Raw genomic sequence first — 13,127 nt, forward strand, 5'->3', positions numbered from 1 at the left:
TTCTATAGATCAGATGTTAATTTTCAGGTAAAATCACAGGTGAACTAGAAGAGTTTATTTCCACTGAAGTTCCAGAGAACAGACAGGTAACAACAGTTCTGTGGTCAGGGTCTCCCCAGTATGAAACTGGAAAAGAGGATCATGTGAGGACGATAATCAATCACATGACCAATCACCAGGACTCAATAACAGATGCTGTTGCACGTGCTCTTTATTTCAGGGTTTAAAGCGCCCCCTGGTGTTTGAATGTATGAATACACAGTTTCTACTTGTTATACATGAGTTTACCAACAGACATAGAAGATACAATATATTCATACAGAGAACATAAAGAGTGATTATTAAAACAACCACAAAGATAAAAAACAATTCTCTGCAGAATCCTGTCTGAAAACTCAGGTAACTCAGGTAACTCAGGTAACTCAGGTAACCAAACAAACACGGGTTGTGTCTCAGGTGTCTACACTGAGGTGTTTCCCTCCTCCTCCTCTGATTGGCTGAGCCCCTTGTCAGTTTCTGGTCTCTGGCTCCACCTCCACACTCCTGTACACAAGTGAAATGATGAAACAACAAGTTTATCCTGATTACGTCATGTCATATAAAACAAATGTGTGTGTGTGTGTGTGTGTGTGTGTGTGTGTGTGTGTGTGTGTGTGTGTGTGTGTGTGTGTGTGTGTGTGTGTACGTGTACTGACTGTAGGCAGCGGTCAGCAGCGACACAGGGATGAAGATGATGAACGACAGTCTCAGTGTGTTTCCAATGAACGTCTGTAAACTGGTCACCGGCTGCTGAACAGGTGACTGTCAACAAACAAACAAACAAACAAACAAACAAACAAACAAACAAACAAACAAACAAACAAACATGTTTACTCTTCTGAGTGAAGAGTGAAGCCTGAGTGACGCTTCAAAGACGAGCAGACGTTTGTTGGTTGTCTTGTTTTTTTAAATGAATCAATGTAACTTTGTTTGACGTCTAAATGTAAAAACTTTTTATTGATTAAATTGTTTATAATTTCATGAGTTGAATTGTATGATTCTGTTTTTACTGTTGTTACTCTGTAGATTATTATCAGTGAAATATTGATCAACAATGATCAGTGAGGTTCTGGTTGGTTTGCGTCTTGGAGCTCAAACGATCAATCGATTTATTGACAGGAACCTCTGATGGTTAAAGAGAATCATACTGGTCACGTCTTGCTCGTTTCTACCTGAACCAGCGCCACCATTGGCTCTGTGGGGTTGGTGACATCACTTCCTTGTTCCTCTGTCCGGCATTGTATTGTGTCACCTGGAAAAAGGTGAAAACAAACAAACAGTCAACGACATAATATGATGTTTCACTCGTGTATTTTCAGTTTCAGAGAAATGTTGATGATGTCATCGCGCCGCTTCTGCCCCTGTACTGACATCTACCAATAGAGGGCAGCTCAGAGTCTGAACACACTGACCAAAGACAATGGATGAAGATGGACAACAACAAAATAAAACCATCTGGATCGCCCCCTGGTGGCTGCAGATACCGCGGCTCCACTCCATGATCAGTACTGCACCCTAACCCCCACAGACTCTGACTGTGTCCGAAATCACTCACTTTACTCATTGTAAAATAAACATATACTTTACTGTCAGGTTTTCTACTGTCCAACGTTGTTGTTCTACGTCATATCCTACGACAATGGTGGTTCAGACAAGATGGCAGCGTTTGTATGCAAGATATTTTATCTACACGTACAGTGGGAGGACGTGGAGACCTTTGTGTCCACTCAGGGCTCCCGTAGCTTAACCAGCATCAGTGTCAGTCCCGTACTTACCGGTGGCAGTGTGTGGTGCGTTCAGGTCCTCGGCGTCCTCGTTGTCAGAGACCGGAGAGCCAGCTGCAGAACGACAGACGGGAGATGAGCAGATTCTGGTTGTCATGGTGAAACTAACGGATGAACTGGTGGTGAATCTGTGAACATACGGCTGATGATGATGAGGTGAATGGTGGAGGTTTGGTCGTTGAACAGACCGGGCAGCTGAACTCTGCAGTGATAGAAACCAGAGTCTGATGGACGAGAGGGGAAGATGGACAGAGAGGAGGTGGAGGATGGAGAGAACCTGCAGAGGAGAGGAGGCTGAGGAAACAGGAAATACACTGGGCTCCAGAAGACTTCCTTGAGGAACATCTTAATTAATACCCGGAGTAATAATGCAGTAATTGAATATTATGTAGTCAGATTACAAAAATAAATTACTATCGTGATCAAAGATTTAGTTAAATGTTATTGTCATCATGACGACCCTAGTCACCTGTACGACTTCCTGTACGAGACGTCGTCTCCGGCCATGTTGATCAAAATGTTGTGGCAGGTGAAGAGTGACGGCTCCCCCCTCCCCCAGCACACCTCCACACCGCTCCGCTTCACTGCCTCCGACCGACACGGCAACGTCACCCTCCGCCCGGCTGTGCCCACCACCGTCTCCGTGGTGGCTAGTGACACACAGGCCAGCGCTGAAAGAAACTGCGTTTACTCCAAAGTCCACCAGGTGCTGCTGTGATCGAACTCAAACTGTAAATAAAGATGGTCACCTGTGAAACAGGTGAAAACAAAACCCGACGGTCAACAGGCTGAGACTCACCTGTGAGGACACAGATGCAGGTGAAGATGTGGAGAAGCAGCGACGGCATGTTGTTGTGTTTCAGATGGACGGACGACAGACAGACAACAGATGGACAACTCACTCATTTTACTTCCCTTTTTCCACTCGTCCTGATATTTATAGACTGAAGTTGTGAAACACGTCTGAAATAATTCTGTGAAACAAAGAACAGAGTTTGTTTCACATCACGTTGATACGTCAGAAATGTTTGTCGGAGGATTTTTGTTGTTGTGTCCTGTGAGTCTGAAGCTTCAGTGACATTCACAACATAATAACAAAGTACTTAAGCTAACTGCTAGCACTTGATACCATTGATCACATCATTCTGATCAATAGACTAACGAAAAGTCTTTTTTAGAATCGACTCCAGTTTCTTTGTTCTCGGTGGTTTAAAGAAAAGACTCCTTCAGTGAAGCCTCCTTCTCGATACAGATCAGTGATGGTCTGATGGTTCCAGTCTCTTCTTTAACTCTTGTGACCATGATCAAAACCTGATCAGTTTCAGTTAAACATCAGAGACACGTCAGCTTCACGTCTGTTTCTTCAACATCCTGTTTACTGATGTATCATAACTCTCTGTCCACAGTCTGACCACTGGAGGTCAGCAGCAGCCCGTGAGACAGGGAAACACACACACACACACACACACACACACACACACACACACACACACACACACACACACACACACACACACACACACACACACACACACACTGATATGATTCTTGTCTAATCACATTCCTGCAGCAGAAGCATGAAAACATGTTGACTCAACATACTGAAGAGGTCACATGATCGTCTGAGCTCCAACATGAAGCTGAGACTGAAACATGACAACATCGTATTTATGTCCAACAGAAACATCCAGTATGAAAACTTAGAGGAGCAGTTTTAACTTCACACCTGTTCACACCTTTAAACACGTGTTCACACCTGTTCACACCTTTAAACACATGTTCACACCTGTTCACACCTTTAAACACATGTTCACACCTTTACAGTTTTTCTCGATTGCTTAAGCACGTTTTTGAAAACAGGGCCCGGTGTTTCAGAACACTCCACACAATCAGCACAACCACACACACAATCAGCACAACCACACACACAATCAGCACAACCACACACACAATCAGCACAACCACACACACAATCAGCACAACCACACACACAATCAGCACAACCACACACACAATGAGCAGAACACCTCGGATCCTTTGCAAAATGAAACACTCTTGTAAAAACTATTCACTAATTTATAAAAAACATATTTTGTTACCATATGAAACACACACGTTTCATATGACTTCATTCTGTTTGAGCCAGTTACACACTGCTGCTGCTAACCTGAAACACTTTTAGCAATTCTACTTCTCAGTGATTAGAGTACTGTAAGTGAAGTACACAGAGAAAGTGCAAATATACAATAAATTCACCAAACACTACACAAGACCAATGCTGCAGACTGATGAAAATATAATTTATTTCTCTCCATATTCCCAAATCAGTCAACATGTCAACCTGGAGAATCACAACTAAACATGTCCCAGTCTTCATGCTACTACAGTCGTGTGCATGACACTGTAAGCTCAGCAAATATCAGACCAACAGAAAACTCTGTATCCAGGACAGGTCACAATGACAGTAAAAGAAAAGAACAAAAAAATATCTGAAACAAACTGGAAATAATGATGAAACACTGTGTTTCTGGATCTTTTTCTTACAGTAACCATGACAACGAACGTCCTTTAATCTCATCGAAAGTGTAAATTTAACTGAATCAACATCGTCTCCTGAACCAAACTGAACCAATAAGACGCTTCGATGTGTCCAGTGTTGTAACCATGGAGACAAACGGTCGCTCAGGTCAAAGTATCCTCACCAGATTAATACAATGAGATGTGTTTAAAAAATATATATTTCAGTAAACCTGAAGCCATCGATAGTATTGTAGTAGTAATATGTGCAAATCTTATTGAACTGGAGTCTTTTATTCAATGAATCATCACAAAAACATGAAAATCCAAACTTTTCATTCAGTCTTTTGGATGAATCTGATTTGTTTGTGTCTGATTAGCTGTTCTTGTGTTTCTGTGATGAAACTGTTTGGATTATGATGCATTCAACATATTATAAATATATATATATAAATAATATATATATACTGTACATTAGAAATATTCAGACGTATCATGTTTTTTTTACATTCATAACATCAACTGACAAAAAGTTGTTAGTGAAAAGAAACTTGTGTTTGTTCTGTTTAGACCCTGAAGGGGTTGACTGTTTCTGTTGCATGCTGGGAGCTCTGGGGACTGCTCCGCCTCCTGACGCCCGGCGGTTTCATCACTGCGTGTCCAGTTACCACGGCAGCGTTAATGAGCGTTAATGTCCCTGAACACAGGGGAAGGTTAATGAGCTGTTTCCAACAAAACACTTATCAACAGTTTCTGATGTAATTTGTCCTGAGGGAGAACAGACATGTTTATCAGAGCTGACACCAGGGGGCAGTAATCTGCAGGGACTCATCTACAACTGACAGGAAGAAGAACCAGAGACACAAATAACAAAAACATGTTTAGAACTTCATCACTTTGGTAAATACACACATTTTATTCCAGAAAGAAAAGAAGGAACTGACCACTGGTGGATTCATTCTCTTTGTGCTAAGCTAGGCTAACAACATTCTTGATGCACAGAGATGATGAAATGTATAAATAGACATATCACTTCACTGTCATGAGATCATCACTGATAAACTGATAGTTCACACCTGGGTCACTCATCTGGTTCACACCTGGTTCACACCTGGTTCACTCATCTGGTTCACACCTGGTTCACACCTGGGTCACTCATCCGGTTTACACCTGGTTCACACCTGGGTCACTCATCTGGTTCACACCTGGTTCACACCTGGTTCACTCATCCGGTTTACACCTGGTTCACACCTGGTTCACACCTGGTTCACACCTGGTTCACACCTGGTTCACTCATCCGGTTTACACCTGGTTCACACCTGGTTCACTCATCCGGTTTACACCTGGTTCACACCTGGTTCACTCATCCGGTTCCCATCTGGTTCACACCTGGTTCACACCTGGTTTGCCTGCAGGTGTGAAGGTGAAGAGAAGGTCGTCTCCAGCGAGCGACTTCCTGTCCGTCGGCCCCTGAACACCGCTTCTGATTCTATTAACCTGCTGGTCACTGAGACTCCTGGGAAATCACACACACACACACACACACACACACACACACACACACACACACACACACACACACACACACACACACACACACACACACACACACACTCACTCACACACACACACACACACACACACAGACACACACACACACACTCACACACACACACACACACACACACACACACTCACACACACACACAGGTCGGAGCTGGAGAATCGAACCTGAACATGTGGCCGCTCTCTGTCGTCTCCATGACGACAGCTGGTTTTCATGTTTTTTATTAATCATGAACTGATAAACTGACTCTTTCATGATTTCATTCATTTGTGTAAATTTCATAATAAATTAAAAATGAATCAGATCAGCTGTGTTGAAGCAGCCGATGTTGATTAATGATAATTAATAATAATTCATTAATAAAACATAAAACAATTCATCACTTTTTCCCTTTAAAGCATCACTCTGTCACTGTAACTGATGAACAGCGCCCCCTGCAGCCACACATGGTGAACTCTGCTGGTCTCTGTGTCTGATGAAGTGAATCAATGTGTTGACTGTGTCGTGGTTATTACCCATGATCCTCTGCTTCCTGACCCTGAAGAGCTGCTGCTGTAACAAATCCACCAAACTGTTCAGAATTATTCATGTTTCTAAGTTTCCTGCTGAATATTGGAGATAAACTCTGGTTTCTAATAACTTCAGAGTGTTTTTAACTGATCTCAGTTCAGCTTCACTCTTCAGCTGCAGCTGGTTGTGACAGTTGAAGCTGACTCTCAGTCAGTTCTTCTCACAGGAGATGGAACCCACTCAGCAGAGTCACAGAGAACAGACGTTCAGGGAGAGAAGGAGGAAACTTTCTCATGTTCACACTCACACATCAGACTCACTTTCACCAAGCTGCTGCTTTCAGGTAGAAAAGTTTAAACGTGAACTTTGATGATGTTCAGGTTAATTCCCAGATGATCCCAGTTTCCTGCCCCTGGTGACGACTTCTCTATAAAAGTGGCTCCAGCTCCTGGTTTCAGCAGAAGTTTGTTCTCTCGGTGTTTGATAACTTCACAGAAACTGAAGGTGACATTCATCTGTTTTAATGTTGTCTCATTTAAATCCTCTTTCATTTCTAATGTTCTTCCTGATTTATCGTCTGCAGTTAAAACTCTGTTTATTGAAACCATGTGAAAACTGATCCGTGAGCTTTTGTTTGCAGGTTGATGGAAAACTTCACGTTGAACAGCGTCACCCTGCAGCTGGAGGGGTTAAAGGTCACACAGGTTTCTGTCTACCCAGTCTTCTTCTTCTTCTTCCTCTCCTACATCCTCATCATCTTAGCAAACATCGGCATCGTGGTGCTGGTGTTCATAGATAAGAACCTTCACCAGCCCATGTACCTGCTCTTCTGTAACCTGCCCGTCAATGACATCGTGGGAAACTCCATCATGTTGCCCCGGGTGCTGTCAGACATCCTGGTGCCGCCCTCCGAGCGCCTCATCAGCTACTACGAGTGTGTGCTTCAGGCGTTCACCACTCACATGTTCGGCACCACCTCTCACACGATACTGATGATCATGGCCTTTGACAGATACGTGGCCATCTGTAATCCTCTGCGTTACGCCGCCATCATGACCAACAAGATGGTGGTCAAGCTGACCGTGTCTGCCTGGGGCGTGGCCTTTGTTCTGGTGGGGATTCTGCTGGGTTTGACCATAAGACTGAACCGATGCAGGACAATGATCATGAATCCTTACTGTGACAACGCCTCGCTGTTCAAACTCTCCTGTGAGAGTGTGTTTATTAACAATGTCTACGGCCTCACGTTCACCGTGGTCCTGCTCTCAGCTTCTATCGGCAGCATAGTTCTCACCTACGCTAAGATCACAGTCGTGTGTGTGACCAGTAAGAACCAGTCTCTGAACAGTAAGGCCCTGAAGACCTGCAGCACTCACCTGATGATGTATCTGATCATGCTGTGTAGTGGAATGGTCACCATTACTCTGCACCGCTTCCCTCAGTACTCTGACTACAGGAAGCTGTCGGCCATTCTGTTTCACGTCATCCCCGGCAGCTTGAACCCCGTAATATACGGAGTCCAGTCCAAAGAGATACGAAGGTTTCTGTCTAAACTGATTCAGTCCAGAAAAGTCTCATAATTCTAATATAAACACAGTTAAGTTTAAAATGTATTATTTAGAGTAAACATGCGTCTTCTCTGTTTGTATGTTTTCATCAGTGAACCTTTTTTTAAATGTAAAAATGAATCAGGAAAGTAAATACGATTTTTAGTTTTTAATCAATAAAGTTAATGACATTTGAATTGTTTTACTGAGAAACTGCAGATTCAGTCTTTATTGAAGTAAATGTGTCAAAAAGTACATGTTACATTACATTGTACATATATGATGTATGGACAACAAATATCTGAAAACATTGACATTTATGATTATTACTGTTATAATTATCATTAAGTACCAGCTGTGTGAAAGTGTAATAATAATACTGTCATGTCTTCACACCTCGACTCTTATTAAACTTCTAATCATGTTTGTGTCTCCACATCGTAAATCTGATTTATTTCATTCTGATTCTAAAGCTGCTGCTCGTGATCGTAGAAATCCTGGAATCAACGATCCTGTGTGTGTGTGTGTGTGTGTGTGTCTGTGTGTGTGTGTGTGTGTGTGTGTGTGTGAGTGTGTGTGTGTGTGTCTGTGTGTGTGAGTGTGTGTGTGTGTGTGTGTGTGTGTGTGTGTGTGTGTGTGTGTGTGTCTGTGTGTGTGTGTGTCTGTGTGTGTGTGTGTGTCTGTGTGTGTGAGTGTGTGTGTGTGTGTGTGTGTGAGAGTGAGTGTGTGTGTGTGTGAGTGAGTGTGTGTGTGTGTGTGTGTGTGTGTGTGTGTTTGTGAGTGTGTGTGTGTGTGTGTGTGTGTGTGTGTGAGAGTGAGTGTGTGTGAGTGTGTGTGTGTGTGTGTGTGTGTGTGTGTGTGTGTGTGTGAGAGTGAGTGTGTGTGTGTGTGTGTGAGTGTGTGTGTGTGTGTGTGTGTGTGTGTGTGTGTGTGTGTGTGTGTGTGTTTGTGAGTGTGTGTGTGTGTGTGTGTGTGTGTGTGTGTGTGAGAGTGAGTGTGTGTGAGTGTGTGTGTGTGTGTGTGTGTGTGTGTGTGTGTGTGTGTGTGTGTGTGTGTGTGTTTATGTGTGTGTGTGTGTGTGAGTGTGTGTGTGTGTGTGTGTGTGTGTGTGTGTGTGTGTGTGTGTGTGTGTGTGTGTGTGTGTGTGTGAAACCAGGATGTCGTCACCTTCAGAACCTGAAGCTTCAAACTGACGATTTACTGCCTTCTGATGTCATCTTATCGTCTGTTGCCATGACGACAGCTCCACGCTGTCACCAACATTTCCTCTGACCTCCACGATCCTGACAGGATGGAGTTTGTGGTTCAGACAATATAAATCTTTGATCGGATTACTTACATCATTTTTCTTATCGTCTCAACCTCACTTCCTCTCGTTCTCATTTTGAAGACGTCGGCTTCAACAACTCGTCACATGTAGTTTTCATCACTCGTCAACAAAACATCTGGAGGAACATGGAGATGATCGTCCTGAACAACGTTAAAAGAAACCAATGTTAACGTGTCGTCGTTTTTTTTTAGTTCTGTATGCTGCATGATGTTTTCAGTTTGTGGATCTTATCTTTCCATCCAGGTGTTTTTGAGCTCTATTTGAAGATTTTTATTAAATCATATAAATTTCGAAAATATGTTCCTCCTTTTCGAGACATACAATTCGACTTATTGATAAAATGTACGTTACTCAGTGGAAACAGTTTCAGTGAATAAATGATGTCATACACAAGTCACATGACTCAGGAAACGCCTCAGTGGTCTGATTAACGCATCGTCCTGATGTCATGATGGGAACAGAAACATCTGGACGACTACATAAGGATGAGAAATCAAGGAAATTAGGACACGAGGACAAGGAGACATGCTGCATTAGCATATCTTACACCTAGCAGCTAGTCGGACACGCCCCCTGACCAAACCAGCGAGAGTTGAGGCCGACATTTGACCAATCACAACAGAGCGGACCAGCTGACCCATCAGAGCAGACTGGGCTTTATCAGGAGGGGGGGGGGTCTTAAAGAGACAGGAGCTCAAATCAAGAGTTTGAGACAGAGGCTGAAAAGAGGAGCAGCAGCATTGGACAGTCTGAGGAAAGTGATTCTGAACGTTAGAGCATGAAAACATTTTACAGTCATAACTCTCATTAAAATGATCAACGTGAAGATGAACAGAATGTGTCTCCGTTAACAACACAACTGTTTTCACTCCGTTGATTCTGTTTCAGACTCAATCAGGGAAAATGTTAATGATCGGTTTTATCAAGCGTTTCACCCTCATGCTAATTAGCCTGTTAGCAGCTGTTACTTAGCGAGAGCCCTCCTGATTAACATAATGTAATTAGCATCAGTCGTGTCCTTGAACCATTGACTGGTGTTAGCTGGATGCTAATGTCAGCTGGAGTGGACTGGACACGAAGGTTTGATAAATGGACAAATTAGACGGAGGAGGAGACACAGAGAACATATCTGACGTTTCCATGACAACAGGCATGAAGCGACATGCTCAGATTCATTCATATTGAATAAATGGATCTGATCAGTGGTCAGTTTTATAATCATCAGGAGCCGAGCAGAAACACGACTGACTGAGTTAAAAAGAGGACAAGAGGACACAGATGAATGTCTCCTCGTCTCCTCGTCCCCTTCCCCGTGTCCTTGTCTCTTCATCCTCATTTGCTCGTCCTCCTTTTTTATTTCTTGTTTCCCCTTATCCACGTCCTTGTCATTGTGTCCTCACTTAACCATTTCTCCTCATGTCTTTGTCTCCTCCTCCTTTGAGTCCTCGTGTCCTTGTGTCCTCATCATTGTCTCTTCATCCTCGTTTCCTCGTGTCCTCGTGTCCTCAGACTCAGACCAAACTGCAGCTGCTGAACCAGATGTTTTGTCGACAGTCGTGTGTTTAATCTTCTGAAATGGAAACTCTTGAAACACACTTTACAGTCGTCGGAGCGACTCACTCATGTTGATGTTCCTCCACATTTTATGATGCAAAGTTTATTTTACGTCTATTTTGGTCTCTTTCCTCCAACAGTTACCGTGTTTATACACGTTGACTCTGACGTTTATATCACATTTAATCTCTGTTCATTAAACACGTTCAGAGAAAAGTGAGGAACTGAACCTTGAAACCGGCTCCACATGTATTATTATGACAGATTAAATACAAACCTCTGACAGCTCCTGATTGGCTGAGTAATCCTTTGGAAATGTTTGTTTTATTTCTTATAACTGTGGTTTCAGTTTTGTCATTATTGTTGTTATTATTATTATTAATAATAATTTTCTGAGCATTTAACTTCATCAACATAACAAAACATTGATCAATATGTAAAAATACACAAAATGTCGTCATAATCTCATAAAACAACAAATGTATTCAGCAGTTTCACTTGATCGCAACCAAAAGCTTTTTCTTTTTACATCAATGATAAAGTCTCTTCATCAGTCTTCTACATTTTTAATGTAAAAATAAAGTGAAGCAATAAAAAGCTGCGATGCGTCATTTCTCTGCAGGATGATTTTTTTATTGTAATAAAGTGAAACTTTCAACTTAAAATAGTCAATGATTGTTAATCATCTAAAAACAATATCTCTGAACCGTCAGTAAATCCTCATCATTGAATGAACGCTGCTGTGAACCTGAACACTGGGCTGGTCACTGAGCGTCGTCTCCTCCAGTCACAGCTGTAATTCCAGGAATGTGAAATTTAAAGGGACACGTTGCCATTTTTATCTCTGCAGTTCATAACTCACTCATAACTCTTATTCTGCTGTTTTTAGAGACTGCGGCTGAGTAACAGAGACGTTCAAAGATAAATCACAACCCCGAAATAATCCCCGTCCACCAGAGAGGGAGCCACTCCTTCTATGGAAGCTGGTCTCTGCACAGAGGTCAAAGGTCAGAGCAGAAAACCAGAAGCTTCAGAGAGACACTGATCATCTTTATATACAGTCACTGATCATCTTTATATACAGTCACTGATCATCTTTATATACAGTCACTGATCATCTTTATATACAGTCACTGATCATCTTTATATACAGTCACTGATCCTCTTTATATACAGTCACTGATCATCTTTATATACAGTCACTGATCATCTTTATATACAGTCACTGATCATCTTTATATACAGTCACTGATGGTCTTTATATACAGTCACTGATGGTCTTTATATACAGTCACTGATCCTCTTTATATACAGTCACTGATCATCTTTATATACAGTCACTGATGGTCTTTATATACAGTCACTGATCATCTTTATATACAGTCACTGATCATCTTCATATACAGTCACTGATCCTCTTTATATACAGTCACTGATCCTCTTTATATACAGTCACTGATCATCTTTATATACAGTCACTGATCATCTTTATATACAGTCACTGATCCTCTTTATATACAGTCACTGATCATCTTTATATACAGTCACTGATCATCTTTATATACAGTCACTGATCATCTTTATATACAGTCACTGATGGTCTTTATATACAGTCACTGATCATCTTTATATACAGTCACTGATGGTCTTTATATACAGTCACTGATCCTCTTTATATACATGATATACTAAATGGATATGATATGTGTTCTTCCAGATACGTCTGACACAGATCATAAAGCAGCGTCATACGAGACATGAATCCGCCGCTGAGGCCAAGATTTGTTCTGCTGAGAAAACATTTGACGAGGACTCGTCAGTCGTTTGCTCCAAGCTGCTGTGTGTGTGTGTGTGTGTGTGTGTGTGTGTGTGTGTGTGTGTGTGTGTGTGTGTGTGTGTGTGTGTGTGTGTGAGACAAACATATGCAAACAGATCTTCTTTAACCTTCTGTTGATCAGAGTCAGTAAATCATTAATCAATAAATACAGACTTATATATATATATTTTTTACATTAGACCCTTGTGTCCGAACATGTTGTATATTGATTCTACTTTTTAGTTTCTTTCCATCTGTCCTCAGTGAAATCTTATGCACAGAAGCTCACTGACAAGAATAAAGTGATCAAATAAACGTTTCTATCAAAAATAAGATAAAATAAAAATCATCATCAGGTTCCATGACTCAAATCTGTGAGTTTGTCTCTGATAGTTTTTGGGTAAATGTTAAAATGTGTATTTGAACATTCATTTAATTCAACTTTGATTATTTGGACCAAAGA

The 13,127-nt window shown here is 41.8% G+C and overlaps 2 protein-coding genes across 3 annotated transcripts in view; one reads left to right on the plus strand and one right to left on the minus strand.

The window, feature by feature from the left end:
- Nucleotides 1-193: 193 nt before the first annotated feature.
- Nucleotides 194-2,784, minus strand: LOC117774625 (hepatitis A virus cellular receptor 1-like). The gene is made up of 7 exons (XM_034607186.1): nucleotides 2,623-2,784; nucleotides 2,293-2,494; nucleotides 1,964-2,100; nucleotides 1,815-1,877; nucleotides 1,212-1,291; nucleotides 696-801; nucleotides 194-543 (listed from the first exon to the last, which is right to left on the minus strand). Exons 1-7 carry the CDS (start codon nucleotides 2,669-2,671, stop codon nucleotides 461-463), a joined length of 720 nt encoding a protein of 239 aa, XP_034463077.1. The 5' UTR covers nucleotides 2,672-2,784; the 3' UTR covers nucleotides 194-460.
- A 3,919-nt stretch (nucleotides 2,785-6,703) lies between these two features.
- The window catches only part of LOC117774623 (olfactory receptor 146-like), an 11,492-nt gene continuing 5,068 nt past the window's right edge, over nucleotides 6,704-13,127 (plus strand). Inside the window, exons 1-2 of one of the 2 annotated variants that reach the window (XM_034607182.1) lie at nucleotides 6,704-6,921; nucleotides 7,058-7,963. In XM_034607182.1, coding sequence (XP_034463073.1) covers nucleotides 7,062-7,963 — 902 coding nt within the window. In that variant the 5' untranslated portion in view covers nucleotides 6,704-6,921; nucleotides 7,058-7,061. Of the gene's footprint in view, nucleotides 6,922-7,057; nucleotides 8,068-13,127 lie in introns of those variants that run through there. The other variant, XM_034607181.1, reaches the window with a different exon arrangement.

This window comes from Hippoglossus hippoglossus, chromosome 14 (assembly GCF_009819705.1).
Source record: "Hippoglossus hippoglossus isolate fHipHip1 chromosome 14, fHipHip1.pri, whole genome shotgun sequence".
NCBI classification, from domain to species: domain Eukaryota; kingdom Metazoa; phylum Chordata; class Actinopteri; order Pleuronectiformes; family Pleuronectidae; genus Hippoglossus; species Hippoglossus hippoglossus.